Source organism: Halictus rubicundus, chromosome 7, assembly GCF_050948215.1.
Source record: "Halictus rubicundus isolate RS-2024b chromosome 7, iyHalRubi1_principal, whole genome shotgun sequence".
Taxonomy (NCBI): Eukaryota; Metazoa; Arthropoda; class Insecta; order Hymenoptera; family Halictidae; genus Halictus; species Halictus rubicundus.
This window is the reverse complement of record NC_135155.1, coordinates 3,560,529-3,587,555: the sequence shown is the minus strand read 5'-3', so window position 1 is coordinate 3,587,555 and position 27,027 is coordinate 3,560,529. Positions and strand designations below refer to the sequence as shown.

At 41.4% G+C, this 27,027-nt stretch overlaps 1 protein-coding gene across 9 annotated transcripts in view; it reads left to right on the top strand.

Annotated features, from left to right (window-relative positions):
- Fhos (Formin homology 2 domain containing) overlaps nucleotides 1–27,027 on the top strand; it is a 390,895-nt gene that overhangs the window by 286,802 nt on the left and 77,066 nt on the right. For all 9 annotated transcript variants that reach the window (XR_013082596.1, XR_013082595.1, XM_076791248.1 and 6 more), the window contains 2 exons: nucleotides 9,560–9,627; nucleotides 13,371–13,476. Coding sequence is in view for 7 of the 9 variants with exons in the window: in XM_076791248.1 (XP_076647363.1) it covers nucleotides 9,560–9,627; nucleotides 13,371–13,476 (174 nt within the window). In the remaining 2 variants the exon portion in view is untranslated. The remainder of the gene's footprint in view (nucleotides 1–9,559; nucleotides 9,628–13,370; nucleotides 13,477–27,027) is intronic.

Genomic DNA, 27,027 nt, shown 5'->3' with positions numbered 1-27,027 from the left:
TTTTCCGCGAAAGGAGTCGCGAATTGGGCGCCGCGGACCGTGACCCAACCGGCGAAGAGGGCGTGGCCGTGCGAAAGATACTCCAGCTCTGCGAGGATTATCATGAATGGAGCTAGAGATAGCTTTCCCATTCGCCAGTAGACGCCTAACCTTCTGCGCTAGAGTTTTCAACTCTTTTATTCTGTTTCGCAGTATTACGGCGAGCTTCGACTGCGAAGGTTATTAACGTACTGCGTGTTTTATGTTCGTGACAAAAATCAGTGGATGAAATTTTTTCAAATATTTAAGAATATCAATGCATTGCTTTCATCCTGTCGAAATTATTAACCTTCCAACTGTTTTGCTCCATTTTCTCACGGCAAATTCATTTGTACACGACACATTGATCCTGAAGGTCATGAAGGTCAGAAATGGAAAATGCATGTTTTCAAGCTAGTGCGATTAAGAGCGCTGTAGTGGGGGGTAGATGATCGAAAGTTTTATGAAAAAATTGATTTTTCGCCAACAGGTTACCAGCAAAAGACGCAGACATTGAACAATCTTTGAGGAGCACACAAAAATATCAAAGCCTAAGTAAACTTTGCCGATTACTGCGGAAAGATTAAAAATTGCATGATAAATACTATAACCCGATAAAAAGTTCGAACAAAGTGTGGAAGACGTAATAAGTCAATTATGATGGAGAGAAGCGTTTATTCCGGGGAATCGTGAGCGGTTCGCTGTAGTCGTAAGACCGACGCCGATTGCAATAACAAGAGAACGAAGAAACGCCGAGACATACCGTGGTCTTTAGCGGAAGATATTACTTAATAGTGGCATAAGATTGCAGTCATCGTCCGCAACGCCGATACTCGTTGCTTCCCCAGCGACGCTCGTCAAATTACACGCGGATCGTTTTCTAATTCGCAGCGAGGCTCGAACAAGAATTTCATACGTTGTTCCGGTACCGAGTCGGGCCATGACGTATAACTCGCACAATTAAATTGGAAGCTGTGCTCATTAAGACGTTGCATCTCGTTCAGGATATCGTATCAGATTATTGCTACGAAATATTCGTGTTTCATACGAGATTACAATATCTAAAATTCCGCATCACGTTTCGCATTGAATTATTCCAATAGCTATCTGAAAATGTACCTATAATCCGAGTTTATTCATTCATTATGAATTTCCAACGCGAATCTCGAATATTCCATAAATTCGTTCAGGAGATCACGGTGATGAAATTCCCCGTGTAGAACGGTTAATTATCAATTTTCCGGTACCCTTCTTAATAATAAAACCTTATTATTAGCAGCAATTATAAAGTTGGTTTTAAGCGTCGTAAAAGCGTCAGTGGCTCTATTATTTTATGTAGTAACTAAGCGTCTATTAAAACTTTGTTAATATCTTTTCAACGTGGTCTCTGTATCGTGTCCTCGAGCCGAAGACATTTCGCGGAATCACGAGCACTCCTGAATATGCAAATCGAAGACAGCCGACGAGATTCGAGATATCAGCACGCTAATGCTCGGTTTTATCTCCTCTGTCGATAGATCCCGCGGTATCCGTTATTTTTGAACACGTTCGAGACTGTTTGCCGTAATCTATGGCGTCGCGTCGGTAGCCGTCGGGTGACCGGCAACCATAAATCCTCCGAGCCGGAGTCCTTGAACCAGACGACTCGTCCTTGTGAATTCGCGAATTACGTCGAGTCACGAGTATGGAAATTAGCTCAATTGGTTAGTCGCCTCGAGGTTTCGGAAAAATACGGCCCCGCAACGATCGTGGTCCACTTTCCCCTGTTCCTTTTTGCGACGTTAAGCACAGAGTCCTTCTCCGTTAATTGAGAACGGAATTATACAAGCTTAACACTTTCTTATTGCGTTTCTTGCCGGCTGGAACGCGACGTTGCCTCGTTACGTACACGTACGTTTACTAATTGCATCGATCATTATAAAGGTGGTCCGGGCGAAACGTCTGAAATATTGAAATTATCGATTCACGGTCTAAGACCATGTTTATTCGTTTTCGTAAAATCGTGGAAAATTGGAATATTAAATCGAATTGGCAATTAGATCGTTAAGCAGAGTTTGATTTCGATTAAAAAATTCTAAATGTCACAAATCGAAAAATGTTCTATATTACAGAATTATGAGAAAGAAACGTTCGTGCCGTTTAGTTTTAATATTTTTAAACTAACATTCCAACCGTAGGTACATGTTATTTGATAATATTCCTAATGCGTCGTTGAAATTATTTCGCCGCCATACTGTTCGAAAAGGTATGAGGATTTTAATCGAGTTTCTTTCGGTTTAATTAAAATTCATGGAATTATTGATTCCCAGTATGATTAAAGAATTAATATGCAATGAAAATGTGTAATATCTACAATTTTCTGGTTAATTAATTTTTGCGTTATAATATGCAGAAAGTTTCTATAATACGTAGCTGTAAAATTAATTTACGAAAATTGAAATCGTATAATAATCGAATAATAATATTTCTTCCATTATGATTTTCGTGGTTACGGTAACAGTAAGAAAACAAATATCAGTAAAATTGTAGATTTCATTGTTTCATACTATTATACTATTCTCAATGCTGTAATAAAATACATGTTTTAAATAAAAGGAGTATTAGTCGAGTTGTTTCTTTGTAAGGTTTTCTAAAGTACTAAAGAGTATAGTTATTTGAACTTTTTTATTTTGTTTCATACAGACTATATTTCGGTTAATATATTCCATAATTTCAGATACACTAAACAATTGTATGGAGTTTAATTATTTATGTTTTTGTAGTTCCATAGACAATTATGTATGCCGACCAAATTGAAAAGTACTTCTAAATTTCGTTTTACCGTTCTGGTAACATTTACTTCGGAAACTTGTTCAATCGATTTTTGGCAGTATTTTGGTACACTCGAAATCCGTTTTCGCGAAAATTTTGCGCGTAACCGTCAGAGCAGTTTTCGGCGCCGCACAGTGTGACGAATGGCCTTTTTAGCTGGACAAAATTAACTTTCACATAAACAAAAACTAACTGTGCTAATATAATCTAAAATAACCATGTATTAAAACCCTTGAATATTAAAACTTAAAATTCTTTTGTTGTATGTTTACAGAGCGTGTAAACTTCACCTAAAAAACGAACACCTAACTTATAAATGAATGGGCACACGCGTTAGAACTGGGCATACGCGCTAGAAATATGTTAAAATGTACTAAGTAGTGTTTAAATTTCCTATATATGATGGATATAACATCTCGAAACATGTATTTTCACTTTAGTAATTCCAAATTATCGATAACATTCCCCAATTTTTGTAAATTAAGTGTCAAAGACGGTACTTATTTTTCCACAGAAACGCCCATGTTACTACTCTTCGTTAATGAATTAGTATATGGTCCACGTCGGCCCACGCGATGATTTTTACATATAATAAAGTAGAGATTTCCTATTTTATTTTAATACCAAAATTGGCTTGCAGAACGTTGCAGAACTATACTAATTTTTACAATGACATTACATCGTTTTACGTACACGATTGCCGTCGCCACTTATTGGTAGCGGTTTGTTTAGTCTTCTCGTTGAAACCTATGGATTGGTCTCATTCATTGTACATTGAAGGAATAAACAATGATAAGATCCCCGAGTTTTCCTCTGAACTTTCTTCGTATGAAAATTTGTTTCTTCAGTCTCAGAGCGATCAACGTGCAGTGTACATCTTCCTTGTGTTTTTCTTATATCTTTCAGTTTCGTTATTTTTATCGTTGTTGTTGTTTTATTGTTATTGTTGTAATTACTGTGATTATTGTTAGTGTTTTATTACTTTATACGTGAAAACGTTATAACAACTTAATAATAAAATTATGAAAAGTTTAAATAGGAAATACAAATTTTTTAGATTCATCTAAACAAATTGGTATAAACAATATAAGCTTATACTAAACCAAAGAATAATTCTTTCCCGTTCGAATATGTCTGAATCTCCAAAAAGTAACACTTACTATAATTTTTCCAAAATTACATTCTTTTTGTCCGTAATTAAAAATGACGTCTTCTTCGATAATATCTAGTACTCGTTAAATCATTCTGTGTTACATAGGTCCATTACTAACTTTGTTGTATTTTATATTTAATTATAAATCACTTAAAGTATATTGTTTAATTAACAAAAACCAACTAAATGTTGTAAAAAATTAGTAATTATTCATATTTTATACAACTGTAAACATAGTAATCGATAAATATAGAAAAATAGGCGATTTAGAATTTTGTCCAGCTAAAAAGGCCATTCGTCACACTGTGCGCCGGCGTAAACGCACGAAATCCGCCGTTTCTAATCACGTTGGGGGAAAAGTGCGCAAGTATGCGATGATTTGTTTCGATCCGTGCACGAGCGTCGATCGGGGAAACGCGGCGACGCGCAATGCGGCAGAAGTGAAATTATTCCCATTGATATCCGCGCGAAGCAATTATCAGCAGCGAAGAGGGGTGCGATGCTCGATTAGTCGTGTATTCAGACGCGCGATCGGAACCGTGCAATCAATGTATCACGGGGGCCGTCACGTAAAATTGACTCCGACAGTTTCCGGTTTTCGTTTCTTTATTCAACGGGGCGGCAGTCGCGCGTATTTCTTCGAACATCCCCCGTCGCCCCCCGATAATGCGTTTTCCGATTTTTCGTCGGCGAGCGCCGTGGCTAACCTACCTCTCCCCTCTCTCTCTTTCTCTTTTCTCCGTTTCTGTCTCTGTCCATTGAATTTCCAGCAGGCTGGAAAATCTCGACGCGACCGCCGAGCCACGGGAAATTGAATTTAGTGCGCCGCTGGTGAAATGAAATTCAATTATTAGTAATACAGTCGAGCCGCGATTGAAAAAGAATGATAGAACCACCCCGGGAGAAAGGAAAGAGAAAGAGACAGAAAGAAAGAGACCGACCAAGATTTGTACGTGTATACGTGCGCGTTGGTCGTGTGTGCGTATGTGTGGGATGAAAGGAACAGAGGAAGGGGGGAACGACGGATAATAGAGGCGGAACGGCGGACGCGAGCAAACGAAAATTCGTCGTGTAAAATTAATCGCGGACTTAATTACCGGTTTTCCTCTAATTAGGCCCGGTAAATGATCTTACCCGCCGGCGAAAAACGGGACGGAGAGCTATTGTCCCGATACGTAGTCGACGGCTGCGGACTTCCATATGATGACGTCGTTTCTACCGGATCGATGCTGCGGGACCAGTGGCTCGATTCACAGGTTTCACCAAACGAAAAATTATACAGTTATGTCACCAATATACACATATGTGTATTATAATTTTCACCGACTGCTTCACACTTACCGTAAAATACCCACTAAAGGAACGCGTTTTGAAAATATATCAGAGATTCAAAGTATTTACTGTAAAATTCGCTTGGTTCAAGTAAAGGTCTATGAAGATTTGGACAAACAATAGAAAAGGAACGGCATATACTTGTACGGATTGTTCAGCAATGTGAAAAAAAAACCAGCTTACGTCACAGTTGTTTTGTAGTGGAACCATTCTCTCGAGACAAAGAGCGCTTCCCACGTGGTAGCCCATTTTCTGCCAAAAATCGCACATGTTTCGTCGCTGCGGAGAGGTTCGGTTATTTTTGCGACGAGCCTCGCAGATAGCTGCCAGTCGCGGGGTACCCTAATTAATTTCCCTAGGCTCCTTTGTACGAATGTAACGAGCAGATTCGACGGAAGATAGGCGCATCGCGCGGCTGGATAGAAAACCGTGTTCCGAGATAGTACGCGCGGGCCATCTGATCGGGCGTAAAGCGAAGTTGATAATTAACGAGTTTGCGCAGCGTGTCGACGTCGGAAACAAAAGCGCTGCGCCCGGTGTGTACCGGCCGTGTTCTTGATCTTCCTACGCCGAACGAACTTCCGGGTGGTTTGCGGCGTGTTTCGCCGCAACGGCTTTGAACCGTTAGCCTGGAAGACCTTGAGACAATTCCTTTGTGGATCCGGCGAACGGCTGCTACCGAAGAATACGTTGTCCGCTCAAAAACCGCGCGGGAATTATTTATCCAAAATATATACAGTGTCTCCCACGAACTCTGTCCACTTGAATATCTTGGTTATTTCAAACAATACGAGAAAGTGTTACTACAGAAGTTGTAGGGTTTAAGAAACTACATAATATGGTATAAATGATATTCTTGCAGGCATAGAGAAGGTATAGAGATCACCTTTGTTTTTTTTTAAAATGGAATGTCCAATTTTTTATGCTCGATTTCGATAGATTGACGTATTCCGAGTATAAAAGTACTAAAGTGTATTTGTCCTAAAACTTTCCGGTGCTGGAGATATTTGACTGTTTACATTCTATTACTTTCATTATGGAACGTATTCAAGAATATGCTCGCTACGTCAAATGTAAACATTGGTAGGGTTTCGACGTCTCTCAGTGTCAGTCATTTTCTCAGTTAGTGAACATTAGATAGTCAATATGAAATTTTCATTCGAAGAACAATTAGAGATGCTTCTAATTTATGGAGAAAGTAAGAGAAACGCAGATGTGGCTCGAAATTTGTACGGTGAAAGATATCCAAATCGCATATGCCCTTCACGCGAGATATTTGAAAGATTGTGTAAAAAATTAAAAGAAACTACAAGCCCCGCTATTCATAAGATGAATCGTGAAAAGCATGTATGTAGTGATGAAGATAATGAAATTAATGTTGTTGCAATGGTACATCATAATCCTTATATCAGTGTACGGTCAGATTCAGCGCGAATCTGAAGTCAGCAAAAGTGGTGGATCGCGAATTCTCATTCGTCACAAATATCATCCGTACCACATTAGCCTTCACCAGAAATTACATGACTGGATTATGAAAATCATGTTAGATTTTGTGGATGGTCTCAAGAGCAGCTACAAATCAATCCACTTTTTTTCTCTTTAATACTATCTACCGACGAAGCTACTTTTACCAGCACTGGGCGCGTTAATTTACATAACACGTATTATTGGTCAGTACAAAATCCTCACTGGCTACGAGAAATTGATCATCAAAGACGCTGGTCCATTAATGTGTGGTGCGGAATCATAGGGCAACAAATAATTGGGCCTTATTTCATTGACGGCACTTTTACTGGTTAAAAATATGATACGTTCTTAAGAAATACATGCCAAAATTATTAGAAAACGTGTTATTAAGCGTTCGTCAGACAATGTGGTATCAGCACGATGGATGTCCAACACGCTACGCTCGAAGGGTGAGAAGTACACTTAATGAAATATTCCCAAATCGATGGATAGGACACGGTGGCACTATTTGCTGGCCAGCACGAAGTCTATATTTAACAGCCCTAGATTTTTTCTTGTGGGGAACACTGAAAAATATTGTGTATCGAAATGCACCAACAATTCCGGAAGATATGAAGCAACGAATTATCGCAGCGTGTGCTACAATAGACGCTCCAACAATAAGTCGTGTAAGAGACGCAACAGTTCAAAGACTACAACGTTGCATCGCTGCAGACGGCCGAGATTTCGAACATTCTTCATGAAAACAGTGAAATATCTCAGCAACGGTAAGTTCTAGGACGAATACACTAGTACTTTTATACTCGGAATACGCGAATCTATTGAAATCGAGCATAAACAATTGGACATTCCCTTTAAAAAAACAAAGGTGACCTCTATATCTTCTCTACGCCTCCACTTGCAAGAGTATCATTTATACCATATTATGTAGTTTCTTAAACCCTACAACTTCTGTCAGTAATATTTTCTCGCATTGTTTGAAATAACCAAGATATTCAAGTGTACAGAGTTCGTGGGACACACTGTATATGCAGCAGTGCTCGTTCAAATTTGCAAAGTTTCGGTTCCCGGAAGTCAAACTGTTCCGTTACAGGATAGGAAAAGAGGAAACAGTAGAATCTCGTTGATACTAAATGTCACATACAGGGTGTCTCATTTTAAATTTCGCTTGCAATTATTTCCCAAACTATAGCTCATTGTAAACACTCTCCGAAATAAAATTTACTCTAGTTAAATTTTGAACGGCACTGAATGACCCTGAAAGGCGACGGTATTATAGATCAGTAAATTCGTCTGGGGATGGACTATACGTTTACCTAAATAAAAACGTACACACATTTAGTTTGGTTCAGACCATAGCAATATGCATACCGATTAAAATGCTTGGTGGGCCATACGATGAATGTTTTACATGTACAATAAATATCCTTTATCTGTCACAGAGAAATATTAAAATTTTTATGAAACAGTTTCAGCATTTTCATGCATACTTCATCAAACATGGAAACGGGAACAGAATCATTTACGGGAACAAAAACAACATTGGTCCATTCACTATATTGCAGGGTTTTTTGTGGAAGAGAATATTTATAGCGAGCCAGAGCGTATGTCATAAATCAAAGCGTAACTGCAGAAGATGCATGCCTGCAGCGTAGTTTGAAAAATCTTGATCCGTGTGAAGAATGTTTAGAACAATGCACGCAGATTAGAGTGCACGCGTTCGAGTTTATTGTTGCAGGTGTGCATAGAGTAAAGTACTTGTATGGGACAGACAGGGCGAAAGAGAGAACGAGTATTAAAAGGACGAATGTTCAAGGGATGAAACGGGAGGGTAATTTTTGTTAGCGAGCCGGGTATTTGCGAATATGGTACGGTTTAAGTAGGTACTCCTGTGTCGATTATAAGTGCGATTACGTTACAATAAACCGCTTTGAAATGCAAGCTTTATGTTGATATCGCGAGGGATTTATTGAAAATAATCCTTATAATACGTATAATGCATATTTGCATTATTGAACGGTTCTCGTGTTCGACATAACAATGATCAATGCAGCTATAATACCAAAGGCGTCGTAACTCTGTTCATTGTGGAAGTTCCCTGTATTCATGTGACAAACGAAAAAAATGTAGAATACAAATTATTTAATCTAATTCAGACCGTGGTCACACTTACACAGAACGAAACATGTAAGTTCGAACAGAATTTTTCTAAACATAAAAGAAAACTATTTACAGTAATATCTCTGAGTACTTTTTTGTTTCTACTTATTTTTTTTTAAAGAAACTATCATCAACATATTTGTGACATTTTTCTGATTAAAATGAGACCAAACACGACCCAATTCAGAGCACATTTGCACGTTCGATTGACGATTTAGTAGAGCGTCGATTATGCGAACCGATGACATCCGAGTTCTTCATTTTCCATGTGAATACGTGTTTCAAATTGTGCCGTGTGTGGTATCATTTGAATCAGAAAAATGTGACGAACGTGTCAGCGAAAATTTCATAAAGTAATCATTAACAACAAAAGATGTCGTATCATTGTGTAAATGTTTGGTTTAGGTAAGGGACAGTCCCAGAGCTTTTACACGAATCCAGAGATCGCTGTGTTCGATCTCTGGCGTTAATCTGACGGTACCTCTGAAAAATAGCGACCCCGATAAGAGGGGGTTGGTGTCGAGCACTGTCATCCTCGGCGATCCCTCGTCGGAACAATGCTCGCCGATCGTTCGGTATTATTATAATAAATGGTTCGGTGTTGCTTGTCTGTTGCAGAAAAATTACTGAACAGCGAGGGCCGCGAGCTGCGACGGGCCCTCTTCTCCCTGAAGCAGATCTTTCAGGTGAGTCTAGAATTGGCGATACCTACGGGATCGGTAACAGAGAACCGAGTGAGCGGTCGTGCGCGCGCTGCCGATAAAGACAGCCAGCGGAAGGGAAAGATAACGAGAAAGACGGAACGGGGTGTGCGTGAGAAGCGAAGGGGAAGGATAGAGCAAAGAGGGAAAGGATAGCGCAAAGGAGGCGAGAGGAGGAAAATATATTTGATAGGCGGTGAGAGAGGGGGGGGGGGTAGGGTGCGGGGGTGGGGGCAGGAAGACAGGGGCTATTTTTACGCGAAGCTACTCGCTCGACGAGTAAATATTTGCATGGCGGTTCGAGCGAGTGCATTTTCTCTCCTTTCTTCTCTGTTACATCGCGCCAACTCTCTCCTCCTACACCCCCCCCCTCTCTCTCTCTCGCCCATCGCCGCGCGTCCCTTTCTATCCGTCGTATCTCGATAACCGCGGCCCTTTGTCTCGCAAATTCGTTATTCGTCGACGCGAGGCATGCACGTCGCATTCCAATAATTTTCGCCGGCATTGTACTCGACAGCTGCGAATACCTGCAGCCCCGTGTACACACGTGATGCCGCGCAACGTGCGGGGGTGGTGTGCGCGCGCACGCGCGATCCTCGAGCCTGAACGATTTTCTAGTCGTCGGGTCTATCGGCGCACAGTAGTCTGGAAGCCGCGAAAAAATCGCCAAAAGCCAGTTTTTCAAGTTTAAGATTTTGAAGATTTTTATCCCCTCATGTTAAAAATACATTTCTTCGTATGAAAGCTCAGACAGTTCTGAAGAGACAGATACCAATTTTAGGTATGCTGTAAAATGATTATTCAAATCGATACAAATTTAATATCATCATCTAATTGAACCATTGCATTTTTAAAGCACATTTTGATGGTCCATTTAAGGATTAAAGAAAGTGAAAGATTTTTATTTGGCACCTGCGTCTGGCGACTGTCGCAGACAATTTTCGTCAGTCTAGTCGTAAGAATGTACATATACGCATGAATTATTTATGCGAGTCTAACCGAGAATATTACCGAGAGATTTAATTTTTTTCCGACTGATCGAGCTATTGTTACCGGTGGACGAATGTGGAAGCTTAGCCGTCTGTCGGGGATCGATTCGACGTTGTCTGGGCGATAAGAAATTCTCATCTCGGGCGAAATGGAACTTCACGTGAATCATAGTATCAATACCTTTTAATTAGTCGCGGATCTGGTTCCCGGCCGGAAACAGAACGAATTTGATTCGTGGACGTAATCCATTTGAACTTTCCTTCCGTTACTTCCGGAAGGAAGAGCAAACTCCGTAGGAGGCGTGTTTATTCGAGCTCCGACTTTCTTGGTTCCTTTTTTCTCCCTCCCTCTCTCTCTCTCTCTCTCTCTCTCTCTCTTTCTCTCTCGTACAATTAAATCTCGCAATTAGCCGACAGAGAAGGATCCCCTTTCGCGGTGGTGTTCGAAGTTGAAAACTCCACACGGAAAGAAATCCCATTAGACCGGAAGCTATCGGTGCTCCTAAGTGATGGATGAGTTTATTGCAGAATTATATTAGAATTGTGATGAATGGAGCCGGTGTCTAACGCGGTGCTCGATAACCTCTTGTTCGCCCGAACTGTTCTAATTGTTTCACTGATTAACCCGTTCCGCCGGAACTTGCCTCTCTTTCGCTCAAACAAAAATACGCCCACGACCTGACAACTATAATGGTTCGCCGAAGCTCGATGATATTTTAATATCTCTTTTCGTCTTCTTCCATTGTTTCGACTTGTTTCTGATTATTATTTAAATAGGCCGATTCTCGTCAGTTGCAGAAGGAGATACAGAGAGATAAAAATGAAATTTGCACAGGCGCCATTGTACTGTAACTTTCGATAAAATTTTCGCGAAGACTCGCGTCACTATGACGGTGAATAAAAAGCTGTTGCAACCGTTTCCGAATCAATTTCCTGGTGCACGATGTCGCTGAACGTCGAAACCCGCAAATCAGATCTACCCGGGTCTGCGTGAATCGCAAGACGAAAACGCTCATTTCGCATAAAGATCCGCGATCTAATTACAAGCAACAAAGCGGCCGGGTAAAGAACCCTCCCGTTTATATTGCATTCCAAGGTGGCTCGTAGAGGGTGCTATTTACGATCGCGGCTGTTCCTCTTCAGCGACGAAAATCTAGGGAAAACAATCGTGAAATTCGTTCTCCCGCGGATCTCTTATCGTTTCAATTATCAGGCCGGCTAGCCACGAAATTAATTACAAACCAGATCTCCCGTTCCCCGAGATTCTCGGTGCCGGTCTCCGGTTTTCCTGGGAGAGGAGGAGGAGTGCGGTCGCTTCTTGGGTCGACCCGGGGGATTTATCGCGGAGGCATCGGTGCCGATGCAACGTTTAATTTCGCTTTCTTAATCCGGCCAGGCTAATCGACCGTGCAATTTCGCGGGGGCACTTCCGCTCGCGGGGTGTTGTCCGGTCGCGATCGTCCAACGAGATCGCGGGGGAGACGTCTCTCGACTCCGTCCGGATAACCGGCGAGTTTAATCAAACTTGCTAGATTTTCCATTATGCCCGCGACTTCGCACCCGTGGCGGCCTAACTAATTCCATTTACCTTATCCGGCCCCCACGGCTGGCTTAGGCGGAGACGCCGAGAGGGAGAGAGAGAGGGAGAGAGAGAGAGAGAGATAAATCTCCTCCGGGATCGGATATCAGCCCCCGACCCCCGACTTCGTTCTTCCTCTCCATCTCCGTTCGTTTCCATCGGAACGTCGGGAACCGATCATCTCTCCCGGACCTTAATCGGCTTTTCTCCTGTTTCCGCTAAACGCGCGCCTCTCGCCGGGATACGTCGCCCTCGAAACATCCGAGGTCTTTTGAACGCGACAGCCTCCAAGAAATCCTGCAACTCGAGATCCGAAATAATTGGATTGTTAGGCAAACGAGACCAGGCCGACGGACTCCGTCGCACTCCGCACGCCAACGTTCTTCTAAATTCCTGTCTCGAACGGGTCTTCTGTGTCCCAGGCAACACGGCCTTTCGTGGAATTTTTCTACTGTTCGAGTTCCATCAATAAATATCATTTTGTATTGCTATGCATTTTTTCTATGTCACTAGGTTTGCGGAACACTAAAAGCGACTATTTTACATCATTTCACAAAAATAACAATAATGTGTCTAGCCAAACTTTCATGCAGTTCTTCAAATAATACATACCCAAAGAAATAAATTTGTTGAGTAATTCCTCATGGACGCATCTTTACAATATTCGTAAATTAAAAATATTACAGCCGGAAAATTCATTTGATCTGTAGTTAAAATGTGAAAATGCCTAAATGAATAAACAGGCGTGTAAAAAGTAAATGGTAATATTTTAGAATTTACAAATGCGAATTAAAACAGTTGTAGGTATTATACCAAGTGTTTTTTAAGAGAAACGAAACACGCAAAGACATCTTGTCGAGCCTAATACTTTTTTTGATCGTGTTAAGCGAGGATCTAGGACGTTGAACGACCGACACGTCGATCGCTGGACCATCATTTTCATCGATCGCGTGTCGTGCCAGTACCGTGAAGTGTTTTAGAATTTCAAATCTCCGTGTCTGAATCGTGAATTCGACAAACGGCACAGCCTGTCGATTAGTAACCTAATCCCGCGTGTTCGCGAATAAATTAGACACGAAACACCGTCGATTTGCGTAGCTGGTATATCCGCGTATCTATCCTGTGGCGGACACTACTTACCATAAACTTTGGTTTTGCAGGAGGACAAGGACCTGGTGCACGAGTTTGTGCAAAATGACGGGCTTGCCTGTCTCATCAAGGTTGGCAGCGAGGCCGACCAAAATTACCAAAATTACATACTACGAGGTGAGTATCCCTGACAATTTGCCGATAGATTACAACTTGTTTCGTGCATAACGTCGTCCCGCCGCGGCGCTTCTAATAACGTGTGCCTGCTTTCCAACGAAGCGTTTCGAGCATTTTCGTGATCACGGATAGAAAAAAGAAGAAAACATAATAATGTTCAAATTGCGACCATAAATGTTTACGAGCAAGAAGCGACTATCTTCCCGAGGAGCGCGCGGTGCTCGATACTTGTTATGCTTAATTATGCCAGAGAGCTATATGCTTTAATCACCGTGATCTTAGGACTATGTAAACATTATAGTACCGTTTATGAGATCGCCGAGGAAGGAGATTGCTTGATGAGCGGGGACCCAAGTAAAGTTGATAAAACTCAATTAAAATTCTACAATCAGTAATTTTGAGGTGTACCTTACAAGCGGACGATTTTCATGATTTCCTTTTTTTTTTTACAATTGTTATGTTTCCACTCGTTTAAAGTCACTCATAATGCTACCCTTATAGGGGTGCTTTATTTTAAAGGGACGACATTTTGCCAGTTGAGTTAGAGTGTGATTTGGAGCAAACCTAATATCGATTGGTACCTCTTAAGCGCCCTCTAATCCTCGCATAAATCAATTCTTGATCTTGTTAGATGGCTGACATAGCCTTTAGAATGCTAAACCACAATTTTTAATATTTACGACCACGGCTTCGAGCAAATCAACCACAGCGTGGCGAAATAGGGGTGTTTGATCCTAATCTAAATCTGTGCGTAACAGTAAACCCTGTAAGAACGTTCAAGGAGGTGTTCGTCATAAGGGTCAACTGAGTCAAGTATAACCAAGGGGTATCAAGAGCATCGGTGTTGGTCAGGCACAAAAGAGGGGGATTGATGAAAAAGAGAGAAAGAGAGATGAGTGTTAGAAATGTTAGAAGGGGAATGAAGGTGTTACGAGGGTGGCAAAGGGCAGTCTAAGAGGAGCAAAAAGCCGTCAGGAGGGGTGAGCGTGTGTGTAGAAGATTGCTGGTATGAAACAAGTGGAAGAAGTCAGTCATTAGTGATTCAGTCAATCGAAGTATCAAGATTGCACCAAGAAGGGTTAAAAACTCTCTGCGTTTACATCTCCACAAAAGGTACATTTTCATTAGAGGCGTAGATAAAAAGGTTAAAAATCCTGACGATGTTTCTTCGAAATTCCGAGCAACAGCAATTTCAAAAAAATTCTTTTGTACAAATTGCCTACTGAACCAATCTTTCTAACGTCTCAGAAAAGCCGTCTCAAAAGCTCGAGTCGTCAAATTTTGTAAAGTTATAAGTTGCTAAAAGGTGTTCACTTTGTCCGCCATAATCGGCCGGAACTATTCTCACATTCTCTCGGAAAAGAAGCAGCATTCGATCATGTTCCGCCGGAGGAGAGAAGATGGCGCGATGGCGAGCCAAGCCCGGCTCGTGGGGTCCGGAGCCGAGATTTCTCGGCAGAGAGGAGGGCGTTGCACGTCTCGCTAACACCGATAAGATAATACGGTCGTAATGCGGGTAACAACGCGTAACGAGGCGGCGCATCAGCGGCGCGGGCTCTTCTCGTCTTCGCCGGTTGCGCGGCGACGATACGCGCGTTTTCCGCGGCACGCGCATCCCCGACGCTGACGCAAGATGCATTCCCGGCGGAGCACGCGAGCAAACTGCGCCGTTAACGCGCGCCCGTCTGTTTACAAAAGCGACTGCGGCACGTAAGCAGCCTTTCGCGAGCGGGGCTGGTGCGCTGCTTCGTGACTCCGCTCCGCGAAACCGCGACGCGTTGCAGATTATGAATGCACCCTTTCATCGCGCGCAAGATTCGAGTGCCTTCCTCACCCAGTCCCTCTCTTCTCCTCTCTCTCTCTCTCTCTCTCTCTCTCTCTCTCTCTCTCTCTCTGCCCTCTCTGCCTGGCCACGGCTCCGCTCGACGCAGCCCGGTCGAGTGCTTTGTAAACCTCCCTGGCCGAGCACAAGAAGACCAATTCCGCGTCCGGCCAGCTCGTTCCGCGCGCCGCAACCCACTTGTGGCTCGACCCTGTTCTCTTTCCAGTGGGGATGTTCGATTCCGATTCGATTCTTTGGAACAGTGTTGTTCCGTCTTGCAACGGTATTTCTATATTTTCTCCCTGCCGGCATTCTTCGACGCGGCTCAGTTTTTAGATTCTTCTGCCAAATACACTGAACCCTCCTATAACGCGGAGCAAGAATTGTAATTTTATCTGTATCAGATTTAATTTAATTTGATCCGATCTGTACTAATTCTGAGTTCCTTATATCCTTGTAGAATCGTGTGTTGATGCTTTTAAATTGGCACTATGTGTTACGCGAACGCGTCCGCGGCTAGACTTTTCCGAAGTCGACGAAGTTGACGAAACGCGTTGGACCTTATCACTAGTTATAGGGATAGCGCTGATAGGTTGTTTAACGTAGAACAGACTGAGTTGAAGAACAGAATATAATTTCAAACTTGAACAAGAAATAATGTACAATGTGGAGTCGCGGAATGGTCGTGTAAAAATATGAATGGCGGACGCGCGTGGTCTTGTCCCTTTGCTTCTTCTTCTATTTTTCGACGGACTATTTACACGGATATATTACAGCTATTTATACGGATGTTCGTCTTCGCCGGACAGCCAATCAGCGTGATTTTGTGTTTTGATTGGCAGCCTGGTTGACAATGAAGTTTTGCCAGATGGGGTGAAAGATGACCTGGGTCATACTCACAGAACCTTAACTCCAGGTATCTCGGAAATTTCTCGATCAGTAGGGTCTCCTTTTTACAATTATTGGGGGCTACGAAATGTCTGAAAATGTACCTGTAATTAACGTGATTGTATCTATAAACTAATGACTTTTGAATTACGGTTAGGGCGTGCGGCAATAAGGTTCTCGCTGGTTTTTCCGTTACATTGGGTGCGTAACACTATGAGAAGGGAGAGACACTAACGACTCTTTTATAGCGATTGACGCAGAAACCCTTTTACACATCGATTCTTTGAGTCCGATTTTTCCAGAGAATTCTTCGAGGTGAATCGAACAATTTTGCTTTCCAGCTTCGATAATGAACAGAGGCTATCCCGGGTGCGTCTCGGAGGCCATCTCGGGTCGGGTCGGGTCGCTCGTCTTCGATATTGCGAGACTTCTAGTGCATTGTGTACCGAACCAGTTATCCGGGGGACTCGAGAGACCTCGAGAGATCCACGAGAAACTTTCGGATCGACGCGGAAAAACTGGTCCCGCTCGGAAACGAGGGGACGACTCCGTTTCGATCGCTGTTTCCTTTCACCGCGAGAAGAGACCCTCTCGATGCTCGTTTCCTGTCGCGATCGGTTTTACTCTCGGTTTTTCTGCTCGTCCCGGTTCATAGGACAAGGTTCGCGATACGATGCCGAGCGTTTCCTATTAACACTTTGCTCACTCCCATAACGGGGAGAAATAATCGCAATTTGATTTGTATCGAATTTGATCAATCTGGTTTTTGCTAATCCCGAGTTTCTTCCAACGAATTAATCGCGAATTTTTAAATTCAAAATCACACAGAAGAAAAGGAAGATGGAAAAAAGTTGCGACAAAGATGGCCAATACTTGAACAATTAAAACTAAAGACTCCCGTAGCCTCGGGGATCTTAGATTTCACTTTCCGAAAATCAACCCCTAGGAATTCTCACAAAAATGTAGAATCTATTAGAATTTTGAGCCTAAGATTTTCGAGTGTTGGAATTCAACGATACCATAGCGTCTTAGGTATAAGGATTTAGGCGTAAGTCTGGTAGACAGTCTGTTAGTCAGTCTGGTAGAAGCAGCTAGCCTGTGCAGGTCGCAACTTTGTAAAGAGCTTTCACTTATATCATACTATTTACATAAGGATTAAACACAGGATACGCGGAAACATTGTGCCGTTATTTAGAGAAACGCCTTTATAATACTAATAATGTATATACGGTATAAAGTGTAGTTTGTTGAATAACGTACCATTAAAGACATTTCCAACATTGAGAATTAGAATTTTAAGCTGAACGAAACAACTTACTTCAATTTTATGGAATTTTTATGGGCGTCGATTCAGCAGCGAGCGCGTCGAAAAGTCCCAGAGGTCGGACGTAATTCTTTTACGACTGTTCGCGAGAAGGGAAGCGTAACGGGCCCGGTTGTCGATTTAGACTAAGCGAATACCGAGCGGTTAAGAGTTCCCGATAAGCGTGGGCCGGGGCAGGCGAGATAGTACGTGAAACAATTTGCCGTTTACGTTTATCACGTGCGTAAATCAAAGCTCGTTCGCGGTGTGTCGTCGCTGCCAGAAAGGCCGCTCCGAGGCCAGGCGCTGTTCGCTGTCTAATTGTAACGGAGACAGAGTGCTTGTCCCTTATCTTCCCGGTAAACAGGAAATTGATTACGTGCATCCAGCCTTCTGATCCGGGGATGCCCAGACCGTGTCGACATCTTTTGTTGCCGTGTCGGGTTTGCTTGATTACACAGCCACGCTTCTACCCGGTATTGGCTCATTAAAGTGCCGACGCAGTTTCGACTTGCTGGGAGTGTTCCAATGGCAACTTTGATAAGACGTTTCCCTAACTCAAGCGAAACGCTCGCTCCTGCTGCAGAATCGAGTCCCGCCCCGTCCGGATGATGCGAGACTGTCGATCAACTTTCCGAAGATTTGCTTTCGCTCGTTGTTCACCTTGCGGTTCCCCATAAGTTTCGCAACGCGCTAATATGACTGACTTATGCGTTCTTATACTACTGAACGGAATACAAATTTTAACCTTATGACCGTATACTGCGCTTCGCTGATTCATTATCAAAATAATTGCAAGCATGAAGTCTCTTCAACTTCTTTCGAACCTTTGACCTTTGTAGCCTTACACTGCATGCATGTTTAGAATTTTTAGAAAGATCTCGGTGTGACATTTTGTAGTTCGAGGTACCAGAGTATCGTTGTGAATATTTTTTTGAAATCTCTCATCATAAGATCAAATTCTCATGTATCAATTTTCCGCACAAAATCCGCAGTCTATTTAAAAGCAATTAACTTAATCACTCCGAGTGAAAGTGTTCATACACTGGGCATTAACCCATCTGCATCATTAGCGTATATATACGCTCAATTTTCCTAGTCACTATCACCGGAGCGTATATATACGCTAAATTTTCCTGGTCACTATCACCGGAGCGTATATATACGCTCAATTTATTTTTTCTTATAATGCTGAAATATGAAGTTCTTTTACTTGTAGTCATTTTTGTACTTAAATATAATAAAAAAAAAAAGTTCGGTGATAAAGGCCTTCTTTTCATATTTCCTTATGATGCAAATGGGTTAATATCGCGCATAAACGTCGCGATCCGAATTTCGAGACAAAGCGACGAGGTTATAAAACATCTGTTCGGTGAAGTTGTAACAGTTACCGGACCCCTGTGCACGATTAAGCGCGATGTCGCCGAGGCGGCTTGGCAACGCACGGTCCCCGCTTTTGCAACGAACTTGACACCAAAACTAACGTCCCCAGAAAAACGCGCCTAACATTATATCGCGACCTCGAACGGTGCCAAGAGACCGATCCTCGGAAAAACAACGGATTCCTGAAATTCTCGAGATTCGAATTCCGACGGAGCCTTGAATGAGCTTGGATCGCTCTTGTTCAATTCTCGGCTGTCCTGAGAAAATATTCAATTTACTCAAGAGCCCGTTTTTTAACACTAGAACGACCGAGCAATAAATTGCTTTGTAACAGTGACAAGACTGTGCCCATTCAGACTTCATACAACTTTTATTGTAATATGTGCTTCATTACAACATTTCCGATGATAACATTTTTACAATTTCAGTAATTGTACAAGAAAAAATTAGGAGGCAGTCATTTTGACTGCTCCGGTCGTTCTAGTGTTAAATTCGTGGTTCGTCACCAACTTTTCTTGCAACAGATTTCAAAAGAATGCACATTGTAGCTTTAAAAGACGTAGCGCTCGTTGATAAAAGTGTTCTTAATCGAGAGTAACGATTTTTCTAAAAAATGGGCCTCGCATTAGGCTGCTTGACTGTAATGCTACAAGGATTTTTCGCGAACCAACGCCGACAACGAAGGCAGGAAATAGTTGAACCTTCTCCGTCGTACACTTGGTCGGTTCGAGGGTCGGTTTCCCAGAGAAGATACCCGGAAGCAAAACAGGTGAAGATAAACCGCGCGGGTGAAGGATAGGCTCTCGTCTGGCTTAGCGGCACGAAATTCCGCGCGTAGCTCGAACGCGCGGCACGTCTTCCGCGATAATTCATAGAATTTTCGCGGGCGCGGGCCACAAAGCCGCGAAAATTGGTCGCGATAATACCGGGACGATCGTTGCTTTTGAATCGTGACCGCACGGCCGCATTTTCCCGCGGCAACGGAAGCGCGCAAATCAGAGAGCACGCCCGGCATGCATACTGCGAGCAATAACGCGCAAATAGGAATTCACCGGGGCTGATCGGCCACGATCACCGTAAAATCCCGCGACTTCACCGCGCGACATTTGCATATTTTCATCGGGCGGCGTAAAGCCCGCAGCATCGATCGGTCCCGATTCCGACGGAAAAATAAAAAAAAAAAAAAAAAGAAAGGAAGAAAAAACAACGAAGGCCCGCCAAACCCGGGGAAATCCAGTTTCCGCGCTACGTGTCAGTCGTAAATCGAAATCGAACTATTACCGTATAGTTTTACCGGCGTTCGGTCACGCGGATCGTTGAATGAGATCGCCGCACGAAAATGTTGGATTGTTTCGAGTGAGAATAAAAGAATTATTTCCCCGCGCGGTTTCCGATGTGCTCGATGCACGACTTCTTCGAACAATTTTTCCCCTCGATCGTTACGCGCTTGTTTTTACAATTTTTTACGCTTGCGATTCTATTTTCTTAAGACTAATTTGAGCAATCGGTCGAGACAGTTAGCAATTGGATAATGAGGAAACGAGTGAATGTTCCGTTCGTTTTATGGCAGTATTTTAATGCATTTTTGACAAGAACTAGCGAGTGCAATTTAAAGCAATGGACAGATTGGGAGAATAGAAAAATATCAATGAAAAATGTGACATGTCTGACTCCTGTTTCGTACAATTATTATTTTGCGTAAAGACCCGCGATCTGGTAACAAGTTTTTTGGCGTTTTGGCGTGAATGCAAAAAGTTGGAATTCGAATAAAATTCGTTAGCGTAGAAGTCATCCTGAAATGAAATCGTACGAGGGCTCGTCACCCGATTTCCAAGAATAGATTCAGGTTACCAGGCGGAAGAATTCGTATTTCATCGATCCGGGACTTTATTCCATGAAAGAAGAGATCCCGGTGTCAGCGTCCGAATCCATAGAAACCGCGTTTCCGGGCCGCGCGCGGATTATGACTCTAAATCACAGGGGGGAACGTTTTCTGTGCCGTCGGACGCAATGTCGTCGGAGTTTCCACTATTTTTTCCTCTCCTTCCGTTTCCCTCCTCGTTTCGCTCGTTCTCTGTTCTTTTTGCTCCTCCGGGGGTGGCGGAGGAGGTGAAAGGGGATGAAGAGAAGGCGCAGGAAAAAAAGGTAACACGAGGGTGCTTACCGTAACGTACGTCGGCTGGCTGTCGGTGGATTTTTCGCGCGGAAAATTATGGCCGTCTCCTGCGTCTCGCGTTAATCCGCGATCGTGCGCGCGCGTGCATCACTTAGGCTGGACCTTATGTTCCAACTGTGACGATCCTAACACGCCGGACGGCGCGCAGTGGTGCCAAGGCGGCAAAAAGTCCATTTTATAAATTTTAGATTTTTAGTTAATTAATTTTAGAGATATACGCATGGTAAATAACCATAAAATTTCAGGTGAAATTTTTTAGGCATATATCATTTATGATGAAGGAAAAAGTGAAATAGTTAGTTAGAATTAATTATTTAAATAAAAAAAATTTTTTAATAATTTCTTTATGTGGTCTAACCTCAAGCCTCTTTGCGTTACGCTCATTTTTTTATTTATGGAGGAATACAAAAAATCCTTTGAATAGCTTCGATCTGGAACTCATCGTTTTGGCAAGTTATAATATTGATCTAGCTTTGTGCAAAATTTCATGAGACACTTCGAGATGCTTTCGCCGCAATTTTAAATATCAACTTTCGGAACTTCCAAGAATGAATCGCGCGGATGTCAAGATTATTTGATGTTTCAGGTAAAATTTTTAAGGGATACATATCAGATAATAAAAAAGATATGACATCCATACATATAAAAAAATATTTAATAACAATTTTGTATGTTAAATAAACAACGTTTTCGTTCACTGGACCACTGTCGCAAAAATGCAACAAGTATTTCTTGATAGTGCTCCAATGAACGCTGTAAAAATAATTTATGTAAGATGAAAAAAAATGGTTATTAAATATTTTTTTATACATAAAAAATTAATAAATCATATGCACTTCACATTTTTCTTTATTATTTAGAAATATTCCTAAAAAATTTCACCTAGAACATCAAATTATCGTAACTTCCGCACGTTTCACTCTCGGAAATTCTGAAAGTTGATATTTAAACTTAAATTGTGGCGAAAGGTCGAAGGGTCTCATGATTTTTTGCACAAAGTTAGATCAACATTACACGATTAGTTCCAAAACGATTAGTTCCAGACCAAAATCTATTAAAGGATTTATTGTATGCTTCCATAAATAAAAAATGGGCAGAAAACAGAGATTTTCGATTAGCCCATATTACTTAATGTTAACAACTTTTTACAAAAATTTTTTGCCAAATAAGCGTTGTACCTGTGGCAATCTCTCCACAAATTTTCAAACAAATTCGTTGGATAGTTTCGTTTTTACAGATTTTTGCCGCTTTTTGGCCATATCGCCATATCGCCATATCGCGAAAATTTCAAATAATTATAACACTTATAATTATTATAATTATTTTTTTCTCCCTGATATTCCGTTAGATTCTCAGGGAATCTTCTGGTTAATTCATTACGGAAGGGCATTCCTCGATGGTGTTACTAAATTGTCGGTTTTTCACTCGTCAATTCTATACACAAATTTTCACCGTATATAATATAATTGACACAGCTCTACGAAATGCCTTAATTAACAAAGTTTAAGGTGGGGACGTAAAAATCTGTTTGTCAATGCTTGCCCATTCTCGTCGATTATGATATCGCGTGGTAAAACGGGGCCCGATACTGGCCGCTGATCGCGTCGAGTCGCGCGCCCGGCCAACGAAATTGTACCACCGCTCCGGTACGCTTCTAATTAGATTTAGCGGCGTAACTTATGGCCCGGTGTAATGATAACGGGCCGGCTAATGCCCGCAATCGTGGCGCGCTTAAATCGCTTTACAATTATTGTCATTACCGGCGCGATCGTACCGATGAAGCAGCGCTACGATTGCGACGTCGATGCCTGAAACGTGACGCTCGGCTGGCGCAGTGTCTCTCAAATCGCCCCGGCTTACAGTATTAATTTTGCAAATTTAATAACAATTTACAATCTGTCAAAAGAGTCTCCATACACCCTGTAAAATGACGTAACTTTTTTAAATGTGGAACTTATTACTTGAGTTTCTTCTAGAACTTCGAAAATTTGCATATACTGATTTTATAACATTTTGATTTCATCAAAAATTTCATCAAAATCGGTCAACGTTACAATTGTTTACAAATGATGAAGATTACAGTTTGACTTGAGTGTGGCTTCAAATCGCTTCCGTTTTCAAAACGATTTCGATTCCGTAGATTTAATGAAAATATGTATCGATTATAAAAAGTCTTTTAACCACTTTCAAAAATTATGAAATATCCATAGTAGTTAGATATTGCGGGGATATTGGTCGAGTAATTTAGGATAAAGTTCGTTGCGAGGCTGGACTACTGGCTCAGTGTCTCTCAAATCGATTCGGTACATTAGGAAATTCCAATTTCGTCAATTTAACACAAAAAGTTCACGAACGTAGAATGTTCACGACGATTACGACTACTTTAATTATTCAGTATTTTTTTAACTTTTTTAAATTAAGATATTACAATTTTCGAACTGGTAAATATTTGACTCAGTTCTCCATTGTAATTTCATAAGTTCATTCGAAATATTTTTAACTGCTAAAATATTTAAAAAATGTTTAACAAAGTCCCCAAAGTGACTACAATGTTGCACAACTGAAGATGGTCTTCAGGAAGCTACAGGCTATTCGCTGCTGGAACTTCACCCTCTTAATGAGAAGATCATTGATACAGAGTGCACTTACTAAACTATAGCACATTAATCTTCTATTTTGTAGGCGTAGCAGATCATGAGAGTCTCTGGCAAATCAGCCTAAATAGGAAGAGAAGCCTATACAAGTACCTACGGGGGGGGGGGGGGGCTAATTGTAAGCTGAAGGGATCTAGCAATGTTACCTCGACAAATACTCGCATTAGTTCTCTAGTCACGAGTATCTTTCGAGAGAGGCATCATTTGATATTTTATTTTTGAAAATATTGTCCCTCCACAATTTTTCTCCTCATCGTTGAGCACAGTATACCCTTCAGTTCTTTTAACCTTTCTACAGTTTTAAAATTCAACCCCCTCGTTTCTGTCATTAACCCCCTGCACCACGATTTATTGTAAAACAACCGTGACAGTGGTTAGAACACCTAATAATTTTCATATTTCATATATTTTAATCTTTTTACTGTTTTATATTACACATACTAATTTTCGCCATGAATAAATGAAGAAACAGACGGCTCCGATTAAAAAGACACGGTTTCCGAGTAAATTAGCGTAAGTGGTTGAAGAGGATCGAGGGCTAAGTGTACAGTGAGAGTAACAAAAATTGAGAAACACTGACGGAAATGATGTGCAATGCTGTTGCGGATTAACGTTGCCTCGATACTCGACACGCCACGCATACAAATGCTCATTACAGATCGAGCCTTTATCTTTTTATCCATTAACGCGTGGCCCGCTCCCTCCGGTGGCATTAGTCCGGCCCATTTTTCCCGTATGCAAACGGTTTTAGATGAATTGGATTAAAAGCCGCGCGATATAAATTCGCGTATACACGCAGGAAGGCATTCGTGAAATACGCGGCACCATGCAAATTGCTAAATTTACGCGGCCGCGTTCGCTACGTTAAATCACTGGCGGACGACGGAGTGCCGAGTGTTAAACGCATTATGCCGTGTAATGTTTATTATTAGCATAATTACCGCATTAACATTCTCTTCTCCCGGCTCTTTCTTTTTTCATCCTCCGGTCGAGCATAAATCACGGCCTAGACGTGCATGAACGTTAGATAACGGCGATCATCGAGTCTGTCGCGCGAATGTTGCTTATTATTCGTGTTCTTTTTCCCCGGGGTTCGCGTCGACAATCGCGAAAACTAAGTTTCGTCGAGAGTCGCGTGTTCTCTATCGGCCGAACTTGTGAATCAGACTCGCGATTCATTTCGCCGGTGGAAATTCATTTTAATGCTTCTGCCTCGACGTGATTTCCTGTCGGGCTTTCTACGGTTGCACTTACGATAAATTCTGATTAAGACCGGCCGAGTATTATACAAACGATTAAATTTAAAAATTAAATTTATTTCGATTTTGTACAGCTTCAATTACGCTACGCGCTCGAATGATGAAATTTATTCAATCGTATCTCACGGAAATGTTTTGCTAGTCTTGATAATTGGAAAAGTAAACTGTTCTTCGTTACAGTTTGCTACCGTGAAAAAGGAGGCGCGATTTCTTTTGTAGCACGATCAGCGTTCCAAAAAGTCCGTTGAATTTTTGCAAATGATGGATCGTCTTAGAAGCCCGGTCGCCTAGCCGAGATTACCATTTTCGAGTTGGTAATCGTTTCGTGCGGGTAATCTTCCTCGGCAATTAGTCTTAACGAGTAGCAGGCCTTGATGAGCTCCGGATGACTTGCAACACGTGTATTTCGGTTTTTCAAGCAACTTTACTTTATTGCTCCTCTGAAAACTAATCTATCGGGTCATTATATCGGGAAAAATTGCTTGTCTCGTATTTCTCCTCGCGATCACCCGGTGTCCAATGCCTACTATTACGCGCAATGAATTATTAAATTGCTGAACACTTTTGTACAACGGATATCCATCTATTCTACTTTATTTCTAAAAACATGACCCCCAATCAAAATTGCGAAAGTAAGGAAATTTTGCACAATTTTTAGCCTGATATGTGTGAACAAATTTATATAATAAATGGGACACGTTCTTGCAATTTGCATGACGTAAACAAAAATTAGAAGACAGGAAGCATAAATACAGAAATTTCTAAAGAATCATCCGATTTAAATATTTCTTTCTAATTTTTTCCCCGTAGAAAAAGACAAAAAGCTCTTCCAGGGTGCTTGATATTTTGGAATCGATTTTCCGAAGCAACATTCGCAACGGCGCGCCGCGGCGTTGCCCGTGAAATCTCCAGCTTTCGGAGAGACTGTTCAAGGATCCAGTAATCGGGGGTTATCACAGCTGACTGATAATTGGTCGAAAAAGACGTTCGTGAAAGTAGACTCCAGTTCGTAGCTGGAGCGACAGGCACGGAATCAATTAAACGGAAATTTCCGGCCGGCCGATCTTTCCACCAGAGAAAAGTTTCATTCGATCGACACAATAGTTCCATTATCCGGCTGTTCCCTAACGGGTTTTTGCTGATTTAACCCATTTGCATTGGCAGTCTTGTTCACCCCGCGATGAGGAATATCCTGTGTCCTGGAAAAAATTATATTCCAAATCGATTTTTACGTTTGTAACATCTCACCTGTACTTCTCTCTTACTTTCTCTTAAATTATACACATTTTAATTTGACATGCGCTAAATAAAAAATTTAAAGAAATTCCTTCTTTAAAAATGTGAAGGGCATTTGAAGGTCAATTATTTTAAATAGTTGACTTGATGTTTTACTAGCTTAGAAATGACAGTAGTGGAAATATGAATCTTAAAGGAACACTTAACACTAGAACTACCGACAGTTGAGACGTAGACCAAAACCAGTCAAAATGACTGGTCTTTAAAAAATACGTAATAGTAGAATATTTTTATATTTATTGATTTATTATTATCTTACAAAAGGAACTGCATGTTCATAGATCAGAGATCTATGTTCAGAGATCATAAAAACTATATAATAACAACTATAATAATAACAATAAGTACAATAATGAAGAATATTTAGTACCAAAATCTGTGGTAACAAGAATATTAAAATAATTTTCCATTGGTAAATATAAGAAGTATAATATAATAATATAATAATAATAATAAACGTAATAGAAAAAAATAAAATACAAATATAACTTAAATTATTAGGTACAAAAGTTATCATTCGTCACAGTTCTTGCAAACGTAAAGTTTCTTCTGCGTGCATTTTCCGCATACATATTGTTCACAAAGATTGCAAATGGTGGTAGTCTTATTATTATTACAGTACCCTATCCGACACCATTTGCGTGAATAAGGTGAGTTCTTTGACGTACTTTGGATCTCAGATGCTCTTTGTTCTATCCGTGATTTTTCATAGTCAGCGGCAAGTTCATCTGCTAATTGAAACATAAAATCTTTTCTGGATATCTGCTCAC